At 37.3% G+C, this 23329-nt stretch overlaps 1 protein-coding gene, 1 long non-coding RNA gene and 1 pseudogene across 6 annotated transcripts in view; 1 reads left to right on the top strand and 2 right to left on the bottom strand.

The window, feature by feature from the left end:
- Nucleotides 1–1401: 1401 nt before the first annotated feature.
- Nucleotides 1402–23329, bottom strand: part of LOC138847108 (uncharacterized) — a 66350-nt gene continuing 44422 nt past the window's right edge. For 2 of the 5 annotated variants that reach the window (XR_011384713.1, XR_011384711.1), the window contains 3 exons: nt 17838–17912; nt 16727–16895; nt 1402–7636 (listed from right to left, as the gene is read on the bottom strand). This is a non-coding gene — a long non-coding RNA (uncharacterized lncRNA). The remainder of the gene's footprint in view (nt 7637–16726; nt 16896–17837; nt 17913–23329) is intronic. The other 3 variants (XR_011384714.1, XR_011384712.1, XR_011384715.1) reach the window with 2 other exon arrangements.
- On the top strand, nt 8151–9059 carry ORYCUNV1R1613 (vomeronasal 1 receptor oryCunV1R1613). The gene is given in 1 exon segment (NM_001167300.1): nt 8151–9059. A coding segment is annotated over 1 exon segment (909 nt).
- On the bottom strand, nt 15266–16168 carry ORYCUNV1R-PS1622 (vomeronasal 1 receptor oryCunV1R-ps1622 pseudogene; annotated as a pseudogene).

The raw sequence follows: 23329 nt of genomic DNA, 5'->3' as shown, positions 1-23329 counted from the left end.
GGATATGTACTCTTTAGAATACTATACAGCAGTCAAAAACAATGAAATCTGGTCATTTGCAACAACATGGAGGAATCTGGAACACATCATGCTGAGTGAAATAAGCCAGTCCCAAAGGGACAAAGATCATATGTTCTCCCTGATCGGTGACAACTGACTGAACACCAAAAAGGAAACCTGTTGAAGTGAAATGGACACTATGAGAAATGGTGACTTGATCAGCATAGCCCTGACTGTTAATGAACAACTTAATACATTATCCCTCTTAGTAGTTTTTTCTGTCTGTTCTACTTAATATGACTGGTTTAATTCTGTAATTAATACACAGTTATTCTTAAGTGTTGAAATTTAACTGAAATGTGATCCCTGTTAAACATAAGAGTGGGAATAAGAGAGGGAAGAGATGTATAATTTGGGGCATGCTCGGGCTGACTTGCCCCAAATGGTAGAGTTAGAAACATACCAGGAGATTCCAATTCAATCCCATCAAGGTGGCATGTACCAATGCCATCTCAGTAGTCCAAGTGATCAATTTCAGTTCACAATTGATCATAATGAAAGGACTAAGAGTCAAAGGGAGCACATAAACAAGTCTAGTACCTGCTAATACTAACCGATAGAATAAATAAAGGGGAGAGCGATCCAACATGGGAAGTGAGATACTCAGCAGACTCATAGAATGGCAGATGTCCTAAACAGCACTCAAGACTCAGAATCAGCCCTAAAGGCATTCGGATCTGGCTGAAAAGCCCATGAGAGTATTTCAGGCATGGAAAGCCAAGACACTCTGGCAAAAAAAAAAAAAAAAAAAAAAAAAGACATAAATGAAAGATCTCTGTGAGTGAGATCCCAGTGGAAAGAACAGGTCTTCAAAGAAGGAGGTACCTTTCTCTGAAGGGAGGAGAGAACCTCCACTTTGACTATGACCTTGTCTAAACAAGATAAGAGTCGGAGAACTCAGAGGGCTTCCATAGCCTTGGAAACTCATGACTGGAGCATAGGGAGATTACTGATGCCATAAACAGGAGTGTCAATTGGTAAAGCCAACAACAGGAGTCACTGTGCACTTACTCCTCATGTAGGATCTCTGTCCTTAATGTGCTGTACATTGTGATTTAATGCTATAACGAGTACTCAAACAGTATTTTTCACTTTGTATTTCTATGTGGGTGCTAACGGTTGAAATCTTTACTTAATGTACACTAAACTGATCTTCTGTATATAAAGAAAATTGAAAATGAATCTTGATAAGAATGGAAGGGGAGAGAGAGCGGGAAAGTGGAGGGTTGCGGGTGGGAGGGAAGTCATGGGGCGGGGGGCAAGGCAATATAATCCATAAGCTGTACTTTGGAAATCTATATTCATTAAATAAAATTAAAAAAAGAAATAATGCAATATATAAGCAATTGAACTAAACAGTTAAAAAAATAAAATAGTGGCATTGAAAGACCCTGCTCTGCTTGATTTTCTAGGTCAGTGCTACTACTAATGGGTTGAGTAGGGGAACATCAGCATTATGAGATAACTTGTTATGGAAACCAGTTCATGTGTTTAACTGAAAACCTCCAAGATCACAAATTCTTAGGGCCAACCCTGAATAGCAAATGGTTGAATAACACATGAAATTTGAGAGGAAATGCTGAGCTCAGGGTTTCTCAGTACAGGCTTCCAACAGGGGGTTCATGTTCATTTTTAAGAAGCACTATTACATGTTCTCTGCCTCATGTATCCTAATATTCTATGTGGAAGATAAATGTGTATTTTAATTTTTTTAATTGACAGCTTACATTTTATGTTTTTATCATGTGCAACATGATGTTTGATGGAGGACACATGAGGAAGCCACCAGGACTCTCCCAAACAAGACAGAAAACATTAACATAAATGCTATGCATTGACTTAGTTTTCAGCTGGGGATATTCAAGACTCCTGTGTAGTTTCAAGGACTTAGATCATACAGACCCTTTGGGCCATTATAGACTAGGGAATTGTGTTCACACATGAGCAAGTTTGGATCTAAGCTGTTCCTTCCCTGTGATCTTCCACATCTCCCTGTAGTGTCTTCTGTTTGTACTGGTCCCAAAGCCATAGCTTGTCCTGACAACTGTGGGTCAGGTGGGAGATGAGCTCACTGCCTCCTTTTCTCATAACCACATAGAGAGAGCCTCACCACACATGCATGAGTTCCCTGCAGAGACCCCGCTGCGTGAGTGTGTGCTTCTCAGCCCTGTCAGTGGTGGTGAGTGCTCCACAAGAAAGTGGGTTCTATGGGTGTTTAAGATGATGCTGATGACATGTGAGGAAAGCACTGTTCTCCTTATTTCAGCTTTGAATATTAGAAATTCACTTTTTTTTTCTCATGCAATTAACAAAGGATAAGGTTTATTGATGATCCGACATGTCGGGGCCCCCCATCTCAGGACAGGCGGGCGGCCTCGAATAGTCTTGGGTTGGGGTCTTTATACACGTTTAAACAAAGAAAATCAATCAGAAATTCACTTTTGAAGTCAGAAGATATTTGCAGGCACAAGCATTAATTTCATAATCTTGTGAAGATATGATTAATACATCCAAGAAGCAACATTTATAATTACATTTCTGTATTTGAACCGGAATTGTATTCCTTTTTTTTTTTTTTTTGCGCTTTAGTATTTTTTCACAGGTACACTTACTACATGCATAGTGTGAAATTGTATTTTGTAAAATAGACACAATCTAACTCACAATGTTTTATTTCTTTTTGTTTTTAATGTAAAAATTTGTTAAGAAATTTAAAGTATTTTGAAATGTGAATTATTATGGCATAAAACATTCTTTTTTTAAATCTTGAAAGTAATTGAATTGTAGCAGGTCACCACAAATGTTATTTTCCCTCCCTCTATTATTATAATTGTCAGATTTTTGTTTAGGGCCTACTAGACAACTGTCTAGAAATATCATCACCTGTTCATAATTGCATATTTGTAAATTTAATGAATGGCAGCTTAGTACATGCACCATGAGTTATATGATTTTCCTGAATTACACTCTGTTATTGTTTAGGTTTTCTACCTAAACCCAAATGTATTATCTGGGTGTATAGTTGAGTGAGATTTGTTTTATGATTACAGACAAAATAACTTGAGAATTTCAAGAATTTAGCTTTCCTTTTGGTAAAAGAACCCCCTAATTTAGTACTTTTTCTGTTTACTTAGTTTCATTTTTTTTTTATCTTCAAAACATATTTGGATTTGACTAGTTAATTTTAATGTCTTTATTGATTCATATTAAATTCCATGGCAGTTTATGAATTCAGGGACTGCTTGTCTATGTGACTTTAAATGAGATAAAGGTAAGTGTAAAGAGATTCAACTAGAAAAGAGGAAATGCTATAGTTACTTGTTGCAAAGCCTAGTGACTCTATTATTGTTAGTGGTACTATGCATTCCGATACTGCTGACACAAAAAGATTCAAATATTCTCATCACAAAGAAGAAATTGTATATGAGGCGATGAATATGTTAATTAACATGGCTGAATCATTCAGTGATGTATACTTGTATCTTTTTAAAAAGATTTTCTTTATTTTTTTGAGAGATAGAGTTACATACAGTGAGAGGGCGAGACAGAGAGAAAGGTCTTCCATCTGCTAGTTAACTCCCCAAATATGCCGCAAGCATCAGAGCTGAGCCGATCTGAAACTAGGAGCCAGGTGCTTCTTACTGGTCTCCTATGTGAATGTAGGGGACCAAGCACTTGGGCCATCTTCTACTGTTATCCCAGGCCACAGAAGAGAGCTGGATTGGAAGAGGAGCAGCAGGGACTAGAACTGCCACCCGTATGGGATGCTGGCACCACAGGCGGAGGATTTACTTACTGCACCATGGCGCCTGCCTTGTGTACTTGTATCTTAACATCACATTGTGCCCCACAAACATGCTTACTGTTTTCACAAAAACAACAAATTAAATTAAATTACAGACCGTAAATCTTATTATGATATGATAATAACAAAAGAAAACAAAATAGTGATGATGATTGTACATTTCTTGCTCACAAATGCCAAATGCCTCAAGCAACACAGTCTGTAAACAGCCTTGGTTTCCAGACATAGATCCTGATGATAATCCAGTGCTGCAGGCTTTATGCAGTTTGGCAGGTGAGCAATTAAGAGAAGGACCTTCCGCGAGGCCAAACCATGGCACCTGCAGCAGAGAGAGCAGGTTCTCCTCTCCCTCCCTGATCCCTACCTGACACTGCTGCTGTAACTCTCACCCTCTACTGATTTTGATGCAGAGAGAGGCAGCAGTATTAGGGGAAAGGGTGTGTTAGACTTTGTGCATCTCCTCTAAAATTCTCAGAGTTTCTTTGTGCCATGGATGACCAGACATTTGTTTCACAGCGCTAGCCACAGAATATGGTCCAATTGATGAGAAAAAAATGTTGTTGATTTGTGTAATTTGGCCATAAAGCACAAAGCACTATTTTTGAATGTACATTATAAAATTTTATCCAGTCAAAAAAAGTACAAAAGTCTGTAATTTAGGATATCCTTCCTAAAGTAATAATTCTCTGAGTATTAGATACTAGTGTAAGATTGAAGATCTTAACAGTGTTCTCTCTGAAATGACAATCTTGTATCTGAAATAGCCCTTGGGTTATTGTAGGCTTCTTTTTTCCTTTGTACTCCTCTTTTCTTCTGCTCTAAGACCACAGACTTTATGGTAGTTTTTTGTTCCTGGTACACTTAATGGGGTTATTTTCCCCACCATAACTCACCACTATATCTATACTTTGAGACCTAAAATATTGAGAATAAAGTGAAAACCAGTGTAATGACAATGAACCTGACCTGCATTATCTGTCTTCTGAGAGTTTTCACAGGCTTCACCCTCACCCCAGGACAAACTGGTGGGCACTTCTCATAGTACAGGTTATGATGTGTATTCACACGTGTACATTTTATGAATAACTTGGAATCCACTTTCCTTTACACCTACTCTGTCTGCATTTGATATCTATGGATTTAATCTGTCTTTTCCTTCTATTCCCTTTCCCTCATGTTATTCTAAACTACATGTTGATTTCCAGGATAAGTATGTAAAGTCAGAAAATTAAAACAAAGGGTTTCCTTTTAATTAAATTTAAATTCTGATAAAGATTGAATGACTTTTTATTAAGAATATATAATATTTGACTCTTTATTGCAACAGTGTAAAATTAGAATATGCCTTTCTCAAAGAATTATCTATTTACATGATATTTATATTTAGTGAGTATGTTGTATTTTGTCTAATAACCTCTACTCAGAAAACCATGCTTCTCTGCAATCCAGAATCACCAGCAACCTTCTCAGAACCTCACTGAAGTAGTGTGTTGCCTTCCAACAGGTGAAAGTTGCATTTGCTGACAGCCATACATCAAAGACAGTAAACCAGATATATCTTTGATTCAAAACAACAAATACTAAAATTATGTCTGCAATATTTTATCTGACAATTTATGTCATCTCATCTATATGACTCAATACATGAATTACATTGATAAATATACTAATAATTTTCTTAATTAAAATTAACTAAGAAAATATATTCAAAAATTAATTATGCACACATTAATGATCTCTGTTCTATTGTTTATTTTCCATTAGTACTCGAAACAGACTTAAAATTTGGAAATGCTGTGTTAATGCCGTTACGCCAATATGGTTCTGGTGCTTCTCCTGGGTCCAATCTGAGAGAAAAACCAAGACTGCTGAAGGTGTTGAGATTTTTGATGGCAGCAATATATTGTTTGGCTTCACCAGTCACTTCACTTCAGTTCAGATGTTAATAATAATAATAACTTCAAATAATAATAATAATAATTCTTTAGTAGATGAAGCTTTGTGAAAGAATAATATGTAATCAACTCATGGTTTCTCCATTTTACACACACGCATTTTAATTAGCATTATAAATGTATCAAACTCAGATGCAAATGTCTAACTAGGAGTCAAGAATGAAAGCTCCCAACAATTCTGTATTAACTTACATATTTTTATTGATGGGACTAGAGTAAGTGGTCTTGATAATATAATTATATACTTATCAGCCTTGGAAAAGGGAGGAAAATGTGGTAATTTTCTGGTTTTTTTTCTCATCAATATACAGCTAAAATGTTACAATCTTTTGCTATAGCTTAGATGTTTTCTCTGAAATTCATGTTAAAATTTAATCAAAATTGTAGGAAGTGATTAGGCTGTGACAGCTCTAACTTCTTGGCTGTGATTAGTGCCATTATAAAAAGGCACATTAGCCCCCTTACTCTCTTGATCCTTCCCCTTGTACTGTGGGATTATGAATAAATAAGGCACTCATCACATAACATTCCTCAATCTTGGACAGTGAGAAAAATTTCTCTCATTTAAAAATTTGTACATGGAGGCTGGCACTGTGTTGTATTTGAAAAAGTGGGTAAAGTCACCACCTGCAGTATCGGCATCCTTTTTGAGTCTTAATTTGAGTTAAGGCTGTTCCGCTTGCAATCCAGCTCTCTGCTATGGCCTAGGAAAGCAGTAAAAGATGGTTTAAGTTCTTGTGCCCCTGTGAGAGTGATCCAACATGGGAAGTGAGATACTCAGCAGACTCATAGAATGGCAGATGTCCTAAATAGCACTCTGGCCTCAGAATCAGCCCTAAAGGCATTCGGATCTGGCTGAAAAGCCCATGAGAGTATTTCAGGCATGGAAAGCCAAGACACTCTGGCAAAAAGATCTCTGTGAGTGAGATCCCAGTGGAAAGAACAGGTCTTCAAAGAAGGAGGTACCTTTCTCTGAAGGGAGGAGAGAACCTCCACTTTGACTATGACCTTGTCTAAACAAGATAAGAGTCGGAGAACTCAGAGGGCTTCCATAGCCTTGGAAACTCATGACTGGAGCATAGGGAGATTACTGATGCCATAGACAGGAGTGTCAATTGGTAAAGTCAACAACAGGAGTCACTGTGCACTTACTCCTCATGTAGGATCTCTGTCCTTAATGTGCTGTACATTGAGATTTAATGCTATAACAAGTACTCAAACAATATATTTCACTTTGTGTTTCTATGGGGGTGCAAACTGTTGAAATTTGTACTTAATGCATACTAAACTGATCTTCTGTAAAAAAAAAAAAAGAAATTATCAATTCCCAACTTGACTCTCACTGGGATTAAACATGACAATAGGTCTGATCTGATTTCATCATCATTTAAAAAAATCATCTATTATTTTTCACTTTATGTTTCTGTGTGGGAGCAAACCGTTGAAATCCTTACTTAATGTATACTAAGCTGATCTTCTGTATATTAAGATAATTGAAAATGAATCTTGATGTGAATGGAAGGGGAGAGGGAGTGGGAAATGGGAGGGTTGTGGGTGGGAGGGACGTTATGGGGGGGAAGCCATTGTAATCCATAAGTCGTACTTTGGAAATTTACATTCATTAAATAAAAGTTAAAAAAAAACAGTTCTTGTGCCCCTGCACCCACGAAAGGAGACCTAGAAGAAGCTCCTGGCTCCTAGCTTCGGATTGGTCCAGCTCCAGCTGTTGCAGATCTTTGCAGAGTAAACCAACAGATGGAAAGTCTTTCTCTCTCTCTCTTTGCCTATGCTTCTGTAACAGTCTTTCAAATATAATCTGTAAAAATTTAGAAATGATATTATAGCACCATAAGTAGAATAAGACACTCTAGATTAAAAAAAATTAGGGAGGATACTTATGCTTCTATCTGAGGTAATAGCATGCTAAATAATGGAACTATTTTAACATTGAATCTATGTTAAATAAAATTTGAAGGGAATTATGCTTTCTACTGAGGATCCAAAAATTTCTCAATGCATGGGAAACTATTGTGCAATCACATGTGTAGCAAGAAAGTGAAGGATTTATGATGTTTTCCACTTGAAGCTTGAAAGCTGGATTTTGACAATATTCTCATGAATAGAATAGAGTTCACAAAATAAATTTCTGTGATGGAAACTGTAACTACAGAGATCAAATTTCATTGTGAAGATAGGGAGTTAGAAAGCAAATTTCTAGTAGGCAGAATAATGCCATCTGATGATATGAGATGTACCGTTCTTGTTTGTTTACTTTTCAGACTTGCATGTGTTTCTTCACTGATATTAAGATGAGCTCAATTTCTGTTTACATGGCTGTTTATAAATGCATTCTTTATCAAGCTGGCATTGGAATCTCAGCCAACACCTTCCTCTTCCTCTCTCACATCTCCACAATCCTGCTGGATCGTCGGCCTAAGCCCACTGACCTGACCACCTGTCACCTGGCCTTAGTCCACATTGCTTTGCTTACTACTGTGCTGTTTTTGCTCTCTCCAGACCTGTTTGAGTCATTGAATGTATGGAATGACTTCAAGTGTAAGGCTTTGTTCTACATCAACAGAGTGATGAAGGGCCTGTCCATCTTTACCACCTGCCTCATGAGCATCATTCAGGCCATCACCATGAGCCCCCACACCTCCCAGTTGGCACAGTTTAAATATAAATGCACACATTTCATCTTCTACTTATTTTTCTTCATATGGTTAGTCTGCTTGTCTTTCAGCACTACCACACTCTTCCACACTGTGGCATCTTCCAATGAGACCCAGACCAATCTGATGGCTCTCACTCAATACTGCTCATTTTCCCCCATAATGCCTGGCATCATGGGATTGATGTTCACCCTGACAACATCCAGGGACGTCTTCCTGGTGGGTGTCATGCTGCTCTCAAGTGCATACATGGTGATCCTCTTACTCAGGCATCAGAGGAGGTCCCAGCACCTTCACAGCACCAGCCTCTCCCCAAGATCCTCCCCAGAGAAAAGGGCCACCCAGACCATCCTGCTGCTGGTGAGTTTCTTTGTGGTCATGTACTGGGTGGACTTCATCATCTCATCCTCCTCCTTGATACTGTGGACATATGACTCAGTTATCGTGGGTGTCCAGTGTGTTGTGGTCAATGTCTATGCCACTGTCAGTCCATTGGTGCTTATCAGTTCTGATAAGAGGATACTCAATTTTTTGCACAATATGTCATGGAAAACCTTTTGGTTTTAACAGATTGATGACAAAAATGGTTGTCTTTCAGTGGACATGTTGTTCAGCAGTTAAGGTACCACTTGGAATGCCCGCATCCCATATTGGAGTGCCTAGGTTTGAATTCTGCCTTTGTTTCTGATCCAGCTTATTGTTAGTGCACAGTGTAATTGGCAGCATGTGTTTGCTCAAGTACTTGGGTTCCTGTCGCCCACATGGGAGTGACATCTGGAGTTCTAGGATCTTGGCTTTGGGCTGGCCTAACCCTGGCTGTGCACAGCAACAATGAACAAGCAAATATATTTTTAACTATCTACTTATCATCTATCTGTCTATCTATTTATCATCTCTCTTTTTTCTAACATTAAGTAAAAACAAATAAATAATTTAAAAATAACTGTCTTGCAATAGCTGTATTTGAGAACATATAAATTATTCTAGTACCTCAAGTTTCTACCTGATTAATTCAATTGTATAGAATTATACTTTTCTTATATCTAAATGCTTTGAGAACCATTTTGTCCAGAATTTAAATTTCTTTAATTCAACATCCAGCATTATTTCAGATTCCCATATGTTTACAAAAGTTTCTTGTTTTTCATTCTGATTTCAGAAAATCGGACAGGAAAACTTCTCTTTCTTCTTAAAGTGATGGCAATCAAATATTTCATGTCTTCCTTTGGAAAATATTTTTATTTTACTTTTTTAATTAAAAATAGGTAAGTATTCAAATGTTACATGGCTATCCATTTCTGTCAGCAATGATAATTTTGGTATCTCTCTTTTCTGGATTATAAAAAGGCTGTGTAGATTCTTCTATCACTTTTTAGGTTGTATTTCTTTTTCTCTATTCTCCAATTGTACTTCGACCTGGTCATGCAGTTTAACATTTATATGTGTTTGAATGCTTCTATTTATTTATCTCTTTTTTTTTTAAATACAATGATGTGCTGAAATCAATGCCTTATGTTTGGTTGATGTATTTGGTATTTATAATTATTTTACTGGGTTAATATATTTCATAATTGTATAAAATTCATAAATCTAAAAATAAAAGTAAATGTGTTTTTTCATTCTCATTCCAGTTGTCACATAACTAAATTTATATGTTCTAATGCAATGTCACCCTGTGATATAATTTGCAGCTTATCTTCCAGTTCGTTACTCTCATCACCTGAGCTTAATCTCTAAATTCTGTGTTTTATTTTTGCTTACTTTATTCCATTTTTTCAAATATTTACATTTCATTTGGTTCTTTTCTACATATGGCTATCAAATTTTGGGTTCCCTCATCTTATTATTTCTCATCTCATACTAGTTCATTTTTTTCATTTTCTGTTTAATTATTTAAATATTTGAAACATAATTCTGATATATAATTTCTGGGGACCTTCATTCTTGTGGCTTATTTCTGTGTTTGCACCTTTACTTCCAATTTGGTTCTCATATTTGGTGTGCTTTGATCCTTGAAAAGTCTCCAGTTTTTGTATTTTCTTGTTTACTCCAGTTGGTCACAGAGAAAGTTAAATGTCCAGGCAGTGTCCCTAGGGTAGCACTTGTCTCTCAGTTTGATTTTTCCTCTGGCTTTCTGATGAGTTTTGTTTGATATTGGGAAATTCTCCAATTTTCCTTTTGACTCTGTTGGACCTTTTAAGGATGTTTGCAACTTCTTGAGTACATTTAGTTATTATATTAGAAGTGTTTTGAGAACATGTGGCATATATTTTATCACATGCATGCATACACCAAATGCACAGGAGTATAACATTTTACAAAAATTGTTTGTGGCAGACAAAAAGTCTAAAAAGTAATACCAGGTTTCTCAATTTGGAACATTTCATGAAAGTATAATATACAAATATATTAATAATGATTTATCAATTTGTCTTATTTTTAATGTTGTATAGGTAAATTTATATTTTATACAAATTTATGGAAATCCAAATATAATAGTGATTAATATGAGAATATTGCCATAATTAATATTTTTGTCATAAAAGATAACTTTTTTAGAAGTTACTAGCCGAGTTAGTTACCTGAATTCATTTTTTCAGGTAATCATCACAATACTTACTTACCACTTTTCTGATTCCTCAAAAATAATTTATTTGGATGTTTCATTTGATACAACTGTTAAATAAGATGATTTAAATAAAACATAAATTTCTCTGAATGACATCTTGGTCACATTTTAATTAGTAGTTCTACCTGTCACTTCATGGTTGAGAAAATATAGGATTTGTAGATTAATATTTTCTTTTGTTTTTCCTTTTAAAAATTTTATTTATTTACTTGAACGGCATGTTTCTATAGACATAGAGAGAGAGAGAGAGAGAGTTCCCATCCCTTGGTTCACTCCCCAATGCCCATAATAGGCAGGGTTGAACTGGGGTCAAAACCAATAACTATAAACTCAGTCCAGAACTCCCATTAGGTAACAGAAACCCAACTACCTGAACCACTGCTGCCTTCCAGAGTCTGCATTAGTAGAAGCTAATATTTTCACAACATTATTGGACCCTAAAACATTGAAATTTTCAAAATTTCTTCTTACCATTTGTAAATGGCATTCACTCTGTTTACTGGTTAAAATGTTGTCTATGTTCATATCTTACTAACCTGCTGATTTTCCCAATAAAATTATTTAACTTTCATTATGTTTTTTATCCTTATTGTATACCAAAAATTGATTTGTGATAGTTTTGATGATGCTTATTATAATTCTAAGTATACTACTTCATCTTCTTTTCAATGAATCTTCATATATTTATAAAATGTTACAAACATTTCCTAAGCTTATTTATTATTTAGCTGAATGTTAAAGTGACTAAGACAATGATAGAGAGGGAGAGAGAGAAAGAGGGAGGGAGAGAGAGAGACAGGGACACAGAGCGAGTGTATATTCCATCTCCTGGTTCATTCAAGTGCCCACAACAGCTTGGGGGGGGGCTGGCTTTAGCCAGAAGCCAGTTTTGGCTATGCAAGAAAAATACTATGTATGTTACAATTAGTTTGGTTCCTGTCAACAACACAGGAGACACAGGTGGACCTCCACCTCCTGACCTTGGCCTGGCCCATCTCCAACTATTGCAGGTAATTAGGGAGAACACCTGAAGTTGGAAAGTTTCTTTCTCTTTTTTCCTCTCACTCTCCTCTCGCTCCTTCTCCTCCAATTCCTCTTCCTAATGATGTCACTCTACCTTTCAAATAATAAATAAATCTCTTTTAAAAAGAATATGATAGCATCAGAAATAGCAACAAAATGAATTCATATCTTAGAAAGAAATTTTTAAGAAGTGATGCTGATTTCATAATGAACTCTACCACATAAAAGACCAGGAATTTGAAATTAGTACAGATTTGAATTGACATTTGAATTGACATGTATGACAAGCATACATAAATTTTCAATAACTATATGAAATATTCTCAACACCAGTGGTAATTTGAGAACAGTAAATAAAGCAATAAAATAGCAAATAAAAATGTGAAAAATAACACTTCACTTGCTTGTACAATGGTTCTAAACAGCAGTGAAAAACAATTCAAGGATATGGAGAATATGGAATCATTGAATGTTGCTGATAGAGAGTAATAAAATAGTACAGCCACTGTAAAAGTAACCTGGCAGCTTTTCAAATTGTCACAATAGAATTATCACATGGGGGGGTGGCATTTGGTATAGCAGCTAAGGTACTAATTTGAGACACCTGCACCTCATATTGGAGTATCTAGTTTATAGTTCTGTATCTGTTCTTAATCCTGGCTTCCTGCTAGTGCACTCCTGAGAGGCAGAAAAAGATGGTTCAATTGGTTGATTCCTGCCACCCAGTTGGGAGAACTGGGTTGAGTTTCCAGATACTGTTTCAACCTGGCCCAGTCATGACTATTTTAGGTATTTGGGGAATAAACCAGGGTATGTGAACTTTCTCTGTATGCCTTTGTTTCTGTTTCTTTCCTTTTATGCCTTTCAAATAAATAAATAAAAATTTAAAAGGAAAATTAGCATATGATCCAGTAATTAAAATCCTACTTACATACCCAAAATACATGAAAACATCTATCTGCATAAAGGCTCACTGCAGCGCTTATCAAGAGCTAAATGTGAAAATAATCCAAATATTTACCAGTGACTGGAAAAAATGTGATATGTCTTTATTATGGAAAACTCTTTAATAATCAAAATTACTTAAATGGTGATATGTTACAAAGAGAACAGATCTCAAAAACATTAATATTACAGAAAGAAAGTAAACATAAAACAATGGGCACTACATGGTTTTGATAACCAAAAAAACAAAAATGGCTAATCTCTGGGCACTGAGTATAGATTAATGTTGGTCCTCTGGTGGAATGGGGATTAGTGAAACTCCCTGGAGCCTCAAGGGGCCTGCTGCACACATAGAGGCAAGTACCATGGAGTTTTTATTAGATTAAGGAAACTATAACCTTACCTTAAAAATTTGCCAAGGCTGTCTCTAGACCTTCACACTTCAACCTCACTTAGCTCTTAAAAAAAGTAAAAACCCAATTTTGGAATTCATTTTTTTTTTGCCAGGCAGAGTTAGACACTGAAAGAGAGAGACAGAGAGAGAGAGTTGTAGACAGAGAGACAGAGAGAAAGGTCTTCCTTTCGTTGGTTCACTCCCCTAATGGCCGCTAAGGCCGGTGCTGCACCGATCCGAAGCCGGGAGTTGGATACTTCCTCACGGTTTCCCACGCGGGTGCAGGAACCCAAGCACTGGGACCATCCTCCTTTATCCTCCCAGGCCACAGCAGAGAGCTGGACTGGAAGAAGAGCAACCAGGACTAGTACCTGGTTCCCCAACCAGGACTAGAACCTGGGGTGCCGGCGCCACAGGCGGAGGATTAGCCAAGTGAGCCATAGCGCTAGCCATGGATTTCATTCTTGATGGTGAGTTTATTTCAGGCAATCACTAAAGCTACACGTCAGCCATTCTCAGGATGTAAGAATGAGGTGGCTGTTCACCCTTAGCCTAATGAGCTAGTTCAGTACTGTGTTTCCATGTACCATTTGTAAATACCACACGGCTGAGTCAGCTCTGTGAACATTTCTTGACCCTGAGTGCTGCCAAGTCACAAGTCATTCTTGGTTCTGAAATACAAATTTCATTTCTCAAAAGTTTCTCTTTAATTTGATCATAATTATAGAACCCATTCATAACATCAAAATGTATGAAACTTTCACTTAAATAGTGTGTGACTATTGTTGTATGGATCATGTCAAACTTTTAAAGCAAGTGAATATCAAAAATAAAAAAGTGATTCAATTAATCTAATTTTCAAGCATCAGAATTGGAAAAATCTGTTCTTTTTAAAATATATTTGTATATATATATATTTATATATATTATTCTTTTGTGAGGCAGAGGAACTACTAGACGTGCTACTAGAGTTTTTCCAAGTAACAAAGCAGAGCAAATATGAGAACCAAAATGGAAATAATGGAACATACAGAGAAATAAGCCATGAAAATGAAGTTTCACAGATATTAGATATTTGAATTATGCATATAAATACATGTCAAATAAAATTTGAAATAAAAACAAGAATGAGAAATAATAGATAAAGTTGAGTAGCAATATTTGGAAAACAATCATATAAACTAAATATTTGAAATATATAATTAAATCTTCCATTATGGTGGATTTTGTATTAAAGGAATACAATTTTGGAAAAATATAGATTTCTTGTATTTGGATGTAAGAAAAGTATAATTCTGTACAATTTAATTAGTAATATAGGAACCCATTCTACCAGAATAACTTGTGTCAGAAATTTCAATTGCATACAACCATTTCAAAAATTTTTTTATTTTTAACTCACTTGAAAGGCAGATAGAAGAGAGAGAGGAAGGAAGGAAGGAAGGAAGGGATGAAGGAAGGAAGGAAGGAAGGAAGGAAGGAAGGAAGGAAGGATCATACATCTGCTTGTTTAATACCTAAATGATCACATAGGAACATGTGAAGGCCAAGCCAACACCAGAATTGTAGATCTCCATCTGGTACTACCATGTGGCAGGAATAAGTACTTTAGAAAGCATCTGCTGTACTGCTCAGTGCATTTACAATAACCTGGATTAGAAACAGGGACAAGCTTCAAGCTCAAGAGTTCCAATACAGGATGTGGGCATCCCAAGCCCTGCCTTAACTGCCACACCACACACCCAATGCAAGGGAATCACTTGTATCATTAACTTCTGAAAATCAAAATCTTTTCCACAGAATGTTGTGCAGCATATTGAGTATCCTCTTATCAGAACTGATAAGCACCAATGGACTGACAGCAGCATAGGCATTGACCACAACACTCTGGACACCTAAGATAACTGAGTCATATGTCCACAGTATCATTGAGGAGGAGGAGATGATGAAGTCCACCCAGTACACGACCACAAAGAAACCCACCATCAGTAGGATGGTCTGGGTGGCCCTTTTCTCTGTGGAGAATCTTGGGGAGAAGCTGGAGCTATGAAGGTGCTGGGACCTCCTCTGATGCCTGAGCAATAGGATGACCATGTACACACTTGATAACAGCATAACTCCTATAAGAAAAATGTCCCTGGATGTTGTCAAAGCAAACATTAAACCCATGATGCAGTGGCTTATGGGGGAAAAATGAACAATACTTAGTGAGAACCATCAGACTGATCTGGGTCACATTGGAAGCTGCCACTGTGTGGAAGATCATGCTAGTACTGAAACATAGAGAAACCAAATAAAGAAGAAGAAATAAAAAAAATGAAAGTGTGGATTTTATTTTAACTGTGCCAACCAGGAGGCTCGGGGGCTCATGGTGATGGCCTGGATGATGCTCAGGAGGCAGGTGGTGCAGATGGAGAGGCCCCTCGTCACCCTACTGATGTAGAACAAAGTCTTACATTTGAAGTCATTGCAAAAATTGAGTGATTCAAACAGGTCTGGAGAGAACAAAAATAACACAGTGATGAGCAATGCAATGTGGACAAAGGCCAGGTGACAGGTGGTCAGGTAAGTGGGCTTAGGCCTGTGATCTAGCAGGAGTGTGAAGATGTGAAAGAGGAGGAGGAATGTGTTGGCTGTCATTTCAATGCCAGTTTGAAAAAGAAGATATTTATTCACAGCAATATAAGTAGAAACTGATCATCTTTATATCATGGAGGAAACACATGTATGTCTGAAAAACAAACAAAGCAATAACAAATGATCCCTCATCACCAGCAAGCATTATTCTATTTAACAGACATTTCCATTCTAACTTCCTATCTGCAGAATGGTATTGAATATCTCTTAGTTTCCATCCCAGAAATCCCTATGTGAACTGCCTTCATTTCACAGGTTGTGCTGTCAAAGTCCAGCTTTCCATTATTGTGTAGAAAACACATAAATTCATGTGGTGATATATATGGGTTTCAAAATAATCATCAGATGGTGACAGTTTACTGCCAATTTACTTAATACAGGTACACTCACCCGTTCTTTGAGAATATCTTAGATCCTCAAAAATTAGCCTAATTTTATTGAAGTCTTATTTAAGATATATCCAATGTTAGAATTTTTCCATTATTTAGGATGCTATTGCTTTGTATATAGAAAAAATGATAATATTAGATTTTACTCCAGAGTGTGCTAGTCCATTTCATATTGCTGTAACAGAATACATAAAACTTTAAATATGCTTTTTCTCACAATTCTTGAGAGCATGATGTTCAATTATGAGAAACTTCCATCCGATGGGGGTCTTCTTGTTACATTGTCTCATGGAGAAGGGGCCAGAGAGCAAGGGGGGACCAAAGTGTTCTTTTATGAGGCATCAGTCACACTCGTGAAGGTGGAGCCCTCATAGCCAAATCAGTTCCTAAAATGACAGTTAAATTTCAACATAAATTTCAGAGGGGACCTTTAATATATGGCAAAGAATTAGAACAATTTAGCTGCATGTTGATGAGAAAACCAGCCAACTCCAACATTCTCTCCCTTTTCTGAGGTTGATTAGGATGTGATAATATTTCAAGGATACTTACAGCACTGTAGTTTCATCAACATAAATGTGTAACTTAATACAGAAATGTTAGGAGTTTTTGTTCTTGTCTCTTATATAAACATCTATAGATGATAATGAGCATATACATAAGCTTGTTGTTATAATTTAAATTTAAATCATATCATTGCAAAAACTAAAAGGAAAACAAGAAAGAAAGATGGCATGAGAGTAGGAGCAAAGAGGGGAAGGAGGGACAGTGGGAAATATCATTATGTTCTTAAACAGTATATATGAAATACATGACATCTGTTCCTTTTATATAAACAATTATTAAAAATTTTTAAAAATGGAGAAACCAGGAATTGATTTTGTTTGCTAATCTTTCACTAAAAGCTGCATCTACCAAAAGGACATGTTCATCTGAGCTGACGAAGTGAACCCATATGTTGCTGCCACCACCAAGCTCTACAACTTTGGCACACTTGGATTTACTCTCTGGCTGAACCCAGAAGAAGCACCAGAGTCATGGTGCTTAAAGTAACAGTCACAATGATATCCAGATTTTAAAGGTCCCACTTCAATGTTAGAAAAATTTGTATAGCACAGATCATTAGTGTATGTATTAATTACTTTATGAATCTATACCTCAATTATTTTATTATTGTAATCCATGCATTGTGAATAAAAAAGGACAATAAGCAGTAGTGGATAAAATATCACAGATGGTAATTTTCGTGTTTGCTCCCTGAACTCAAGATATATACAGTTCACTCTCTCTGATGCATGCCTACCATGAAATGTTAAGTGCTCACTTACAGGATGGTAACACACTATTGTAGCAAGACTCTGAAGGCATTGGTGTTGCTGCTGGATTGCAAATAATTGTTGTTCCTAAGAGCAGAGGTTACAAGATAAAATACAGAATATCCATTAAATACAAATTTTAGATGATTTTTAACAAAAATATATTCTAACTTCATGCTATCAAAAGAAAATTGACGCTTACCAAATATTTTACTGAAAATCATTTATAGTTTAACTGGAATTAAAGTTAATTAGGTGCTCAGTATTTAAATTTGCTGAATTTGGAAATCTAACATAAAATCCACAAAAGTGTCTGTAATAATTTGGTGCAAATAATAGGAGAAAGAAAATATAGTGGTGAAATTCATAGAGGTCAATAACAGGTTTGTCACTGTGTAAATGCATGCACATTCCAATTGATTTGTTAAAAAATATATAAACCTGAGGCGCATTGTAATCTTTGCTGTGAGATGTGAATAACAGTTTGTTCCAGGGCTGAGGGTGAAGCCTATGAAACTCTCAGAAGACAGGTAATGCAGATCAAGCTCACTGTCATTGTATCGGTTTTCTCTTTTTTCTCAATATTGTGAGCCCCAAAATACATAGCTGTGGATTATGGTGGGGGAAATAACACCAGTGACTGTACCAAGAACAAAAGATTGACCACAAAGTCTGTGGGCTGAGATTAGAAACAAAGAGCAGTGCGAGGAAAGAAAGAAGGATTTTATAGCATTCAACAGGCTATTTTTAGATAAAATGATTCAACATTTTAGGGAAAAATAGCTTTTTTAGTCTGATATCTAATATTCATGGAATAATTATTTTAGGAAGGGTGTCATTTCTATGCAGATTGTTGTACTTTTCTTGACTTAGATAAAATAATATGTAATCTTCATTGCAAAGTGTACCTTGTGTTTATTGTTAAATTCCACAAATCAACAATATTTCTTTCATTAACTTGACTATATTTTATGAACAGCTGTGTAAAACCTATGACTGGTCATCCACAGCACAAAGATATTTTGAGAATTTTGCAGGAGATGCATAAAATATAACTCCATTTATATAAAAAAGTAGTTTCACCACTGCACCCCAGTATGTTATAATAAGAGAAGGCGATATTCAGATCAGCAGTGTAAGGAATGGGTTTAGAAGGGACTGGAGGGCTGGTGCTGTGGCTCAATAGGCTAATCCTCCGCCTGCGGCGCCGGCACACCAGGTTCTAGTCCCGATCGGGGTGCCGGATTCTGTTCCAGTTGCCCCTCTTCCAGGCCAGCTCTCTGCTGTGGCCAGGGAGTGCAGAGGAGGATGGCCCAAGTGCTTGGGCCCTGCACCCCATGGGAGACCAGGATAAGCACCTGGCTCCTGCCATTGGATCAGCATGGTGCGCCGGCCACAGCATGCCGGCCGCGGCTGCCATTGGAGGGTGAACCAACGGCAAAAGGAAGACCTTTCTCTCTGTCTCTCTCTCTCACTGTCCACTCTGCCTGTCAAAAAAAAAAAAAAAAAAGCGGGGGGAGGGAAGGGACTGGAGAACCTGCTCATCCTGTACTGCAGTCCCCTGGATCAGAAAATGAATTCAGGCTACTAAGATAGACTAAACCTTCTTCACTGTCTACATAGAGAAATTAAGGTTATCTACAGATCAAGTTTCTTGAGGCATTTTGTGCTCATCAGCAAGGAATGAACAATTATCATTTTTCTTAATTTAGTTTCAAAAATTAGATTTATTAATTCTGTTCTTACTGTCTTTCATTTCATTTCATTTTTACACTTTAATTTATAAATAAGAAGCAGGTTTACTTATGTGGTACAGCATGATACTAAGATACAAGTAATATCAAATGATGATTCAAACATGATAATTAATATTTGCATCCTATCTATTTACTTCTTTCTGGTGAGGACATTTAAAATCTATTCCATTAACAATACTGGAACACACAACACATTAACAACCACAGAGTCAACAGGGCTCTGTAAAAAATCTCTACAGCACTTGTGTCTATTTTAACTGAATCTCCATTAGCTATCGTCATTTAAAGACACAATTCGCCGGTGCCGTGGCTCAATAGGCTAATCCTCTTCCTTGCGGCACCAGCACACGGGGTTCTAGTCCCAGTCGGGGCTCCGGATTCTGTCCCGGTTGCCCCTCTTCCAGGCCAGCTCTCTGCTGTGGCCAGGAAAGTGCAGTGGAGGATGGCCCAAGTGCTTGGGCCCTGCACCCCATGGGAGACCAGGATAAGCACCTGGCTCCTGCCATTGGATCAGCGCGGTGCACTGGCCGCAGCACGCCGGCCGTGGCGGCCATTGGAGGGTGAACCAACGGCAAAGGAAGACCTTTCTCTCTGTCTCTTTCTTGCACTGTCCACTCTGCATGTCAAAAAAAAAAATCTTTTCTGCTCCCCCCCAAACCATTAGACAGAATACATGGGACAGAGAGCACATGTTTGTAAAATTGGCCATGTGACTCTCATTGGAACTCTAGGCTAAGATACATTTAACTCAACACTTCATCTCACCCAGCTTCATTGTGCACATAAATTGTATGGCATTCAGTCTCCTGCTCTAAGAAATCATGATCATATAGTTTTCCAGAGGAGCCCATGAAATGTTTCTTTAACAATTCCCCCTGTTAATGCTGATGTCCTAGACCATCTCTAGGAGCCTTGTGCTGGAGAAGCAACTGAACACAGAGATTTTACCCATAACTGTTTCAATATGAATACCATGGGCTCACATTGAAGACCTCCAATCACTATATTAAAATATTACATCTTTTCTGGTGCTAAAGAACATGCAAGGCAGTGATAAGCACACACACAATATGTAAGATATTTTTCATAATATAGTAGGATTTGAGTACCAAGGGTCTTCTAATTGCTTTGATGTTTATAAAATTAGGATTTATCCACCTTCCTATATTTTACATTGTTTTTAGAATGCACACATAACAACCCAATAAATGAGGTGCAAATGACAGAGGATGAAATGTGCGGGGGTGCAGAGTGGTGTATTAGAGCAGCAGTTTAATCTTCAGGAATGGAAACAGGGTGTTGGACAGTATCTGTTTAGAAGTCAAGTTTTAATGACAAAGACATAATAAAACTGCCAACATATATAGAAATTTGCCCCATTTTCTGCTTTGGAGCTTGGGGGGTGGATAGGAGCAGCAGCTCTGGAGAGGTGGGAGAAGCCACTAAGACTCTTGTGGGCCCTGCCTGCTCTGAGGGGAGATTCAATCGTGGGGCCACACTAGGACAAGTCCTCAGTAGGGAGTGACCTTGAACAGTGCTGGTACCATAGTGGGTGTGCTCATTTACATTCCCACTAATTGTGTACAAGTTTCTACTTCTCTGTACACTCACGCACATTTGTTACTTTTCTATCTGTTGAAAATCAAGACTCTAACTTAAGTGAAAAGACATGTTGGGGATTGGATTTTCACTTCCTTCGAGACTTAGTGCTATTAAGAATTCCCCATGAATTTTTTAAAGAAGTGTTTTCTCCATATTTTTTCTCAATCTGATTGGATTATCTGGGTGTATTTTTTGATATTCAATCATTTAAAATTTTTAGTATTATTTCAGCACCTGATGAAGCCAGAGTTAGACTGACACAGAAATATAGAGAATCTCAATCCACTTCTTGACTCTCCAGATGCCCACAGCAGCTAGAACTGGTCCAAGGCTTGAGCCAACAGCCAGGAACATGTACTAGCCCTGCCATGTGGGAGGTAAAAACTCGATTACTTGAGTTACCTCCATTGCCTCCCATGCTGTGCATGGTAGAAAGCTGGAATCAGGAGCCATACCTAGGAACCAAACCCAGGCACTATGGTGAGGAAAATGGATGTCTTAACCACTAAAGTAAACAAAAGTCATATTTCTGAATTATTTATATATAATGGATACTAATATTTTGTTATGTTAATAGCGTATAAAATTTTCTTCCATATTATAGATTGCTTCGTTAATCTTAATTATTTCCTTTGCTGTAGGAAAGCTTCTTACTTTGTATTGAACACTTTTCTCAAGTTTTCTTCTAGTTATTTCATAGTGTTGGGTCAAATATTCAGGTTTTCAATTCATTTCTACTAGGTTTTTGTATGAAGTGAGTTGTTAAGGTTCAAGTTTCATTCAAGGTTATGTATATAGAGATCCAGCTATCGCATCACAATGTATTGAGGAGGCTGTTCTTTTCCCAGTGTGTGCTTTGACACCACTGTCAAGGATCATTTGGATACAGACGTGTGGATTCATTCATGCACTCTCTAGCATGTCTCATTATTATGTGTTTGTTTTTATGCCAGAAACATGCTGTTTTAGTCATAAAATCTGTATGTGTTTGTGTGTATATTGAATTAAGGCATCTCAATTCCTATAAATATTTTTCTTTTTTCCCAAGTTTACTTTGTCTATCAGGGTTTTTGTGTTGAGGTATGAATTTTTGGGATTTTTTCTAGTTATGGAAATAATTCCATTGGCAATTTGATAGAGATTTGAGTCTATAAATAATTGTACAACAGTATTAACATTGTATATGATACATATTTTTCCAGTTCTAAAGCAGGGGAACACTTGCTATTTTTTCTTGAAATTTGTTTTATGCACATTTTGATATTTCTTGTAGAGGTCTATCACACCCTTGGTTAAATTTGCTGATAGACAATTTGGTTCTTATTGGTAGCTACTATGAGTGATATTGCATTTATGATTTCTTTTTAAAAATATTTATTTTATTTTAAAGATGGAGTTTGAAAGAGATGGAAAGACAGATGGGGGGTAGAGAGAGAGAGAGAGAGAGAGAGAAAGAATCTTCCATCTGATGGTTCACTGACCAAATGCCTACAGAAACTGGGGATGGGCCAGACTAAAGCCTGGAGCCAGGAGATTCATGCAGAGCTTCCACAAGGGTGCAGGGGCCCAAGCACATGGGCCAGTTTTGTTCATTTTCCAGAAATATTAGCAAAGAGCAGGATCAGAAGTGGAACAGCTGGTACTTGAACACACGCCATTAAGGAATGCCAGTTTTTCAAATGGTGACTTTTTTTTTTGACAGGCAGAGTGGACAGTGAGAGAAAGAGACAGAGAGAAAGGTCTTCCTTTGCCGTTGGTTTACCCTCCAATGGCCGCCGCAGCCAGCGCACCGCGCTGATCCGATGGCAGGAGCCAGGTGCTTCTCCTGGTCTCCCATGGGCTGCAGGGCTCAGGTACTTGGGCCATCCTCCACTGCACTCCCTGGCCACAGCAGAGAGCTGGCCTGGAAAAGGAGCAACCAGGACAGAATCTGGCGCCCCGACTGGGACTAGATCCCGATATGCCGGCGCCGCAAGGCGGAGGATTAGCCTAGTGAGCCGCGGCGCCGGCCCCAAATGGTGACTTTACACACTACTCCACAATGCCAGCCCCAGTGATTTCTTTAATAGCAAATTTATTATTGGTATATAAAAATGCTACTTGTTTTTACATGTTGAACATTTATTCTGTAACTTTACTCTATTT

This window comes from Oryctolagus cuniculus, chromosome 19 (genome assembly GCF_964237555.1).
Source record: "Oryctolagus cuniculus chromosome 19, mOryCun1.1, whole genome shotgun sequence".
NCBI lineage: Eukaryota > Metazoa > Chordata > Mammalia > Lagomorpha > Leporidae > Oryctolagus > Oryctolagus cuniculus.
Note: the sequence above shows the minus strand (reverse complement) of the source record. Positions and strands in the feature narration are given on the sequence as shown.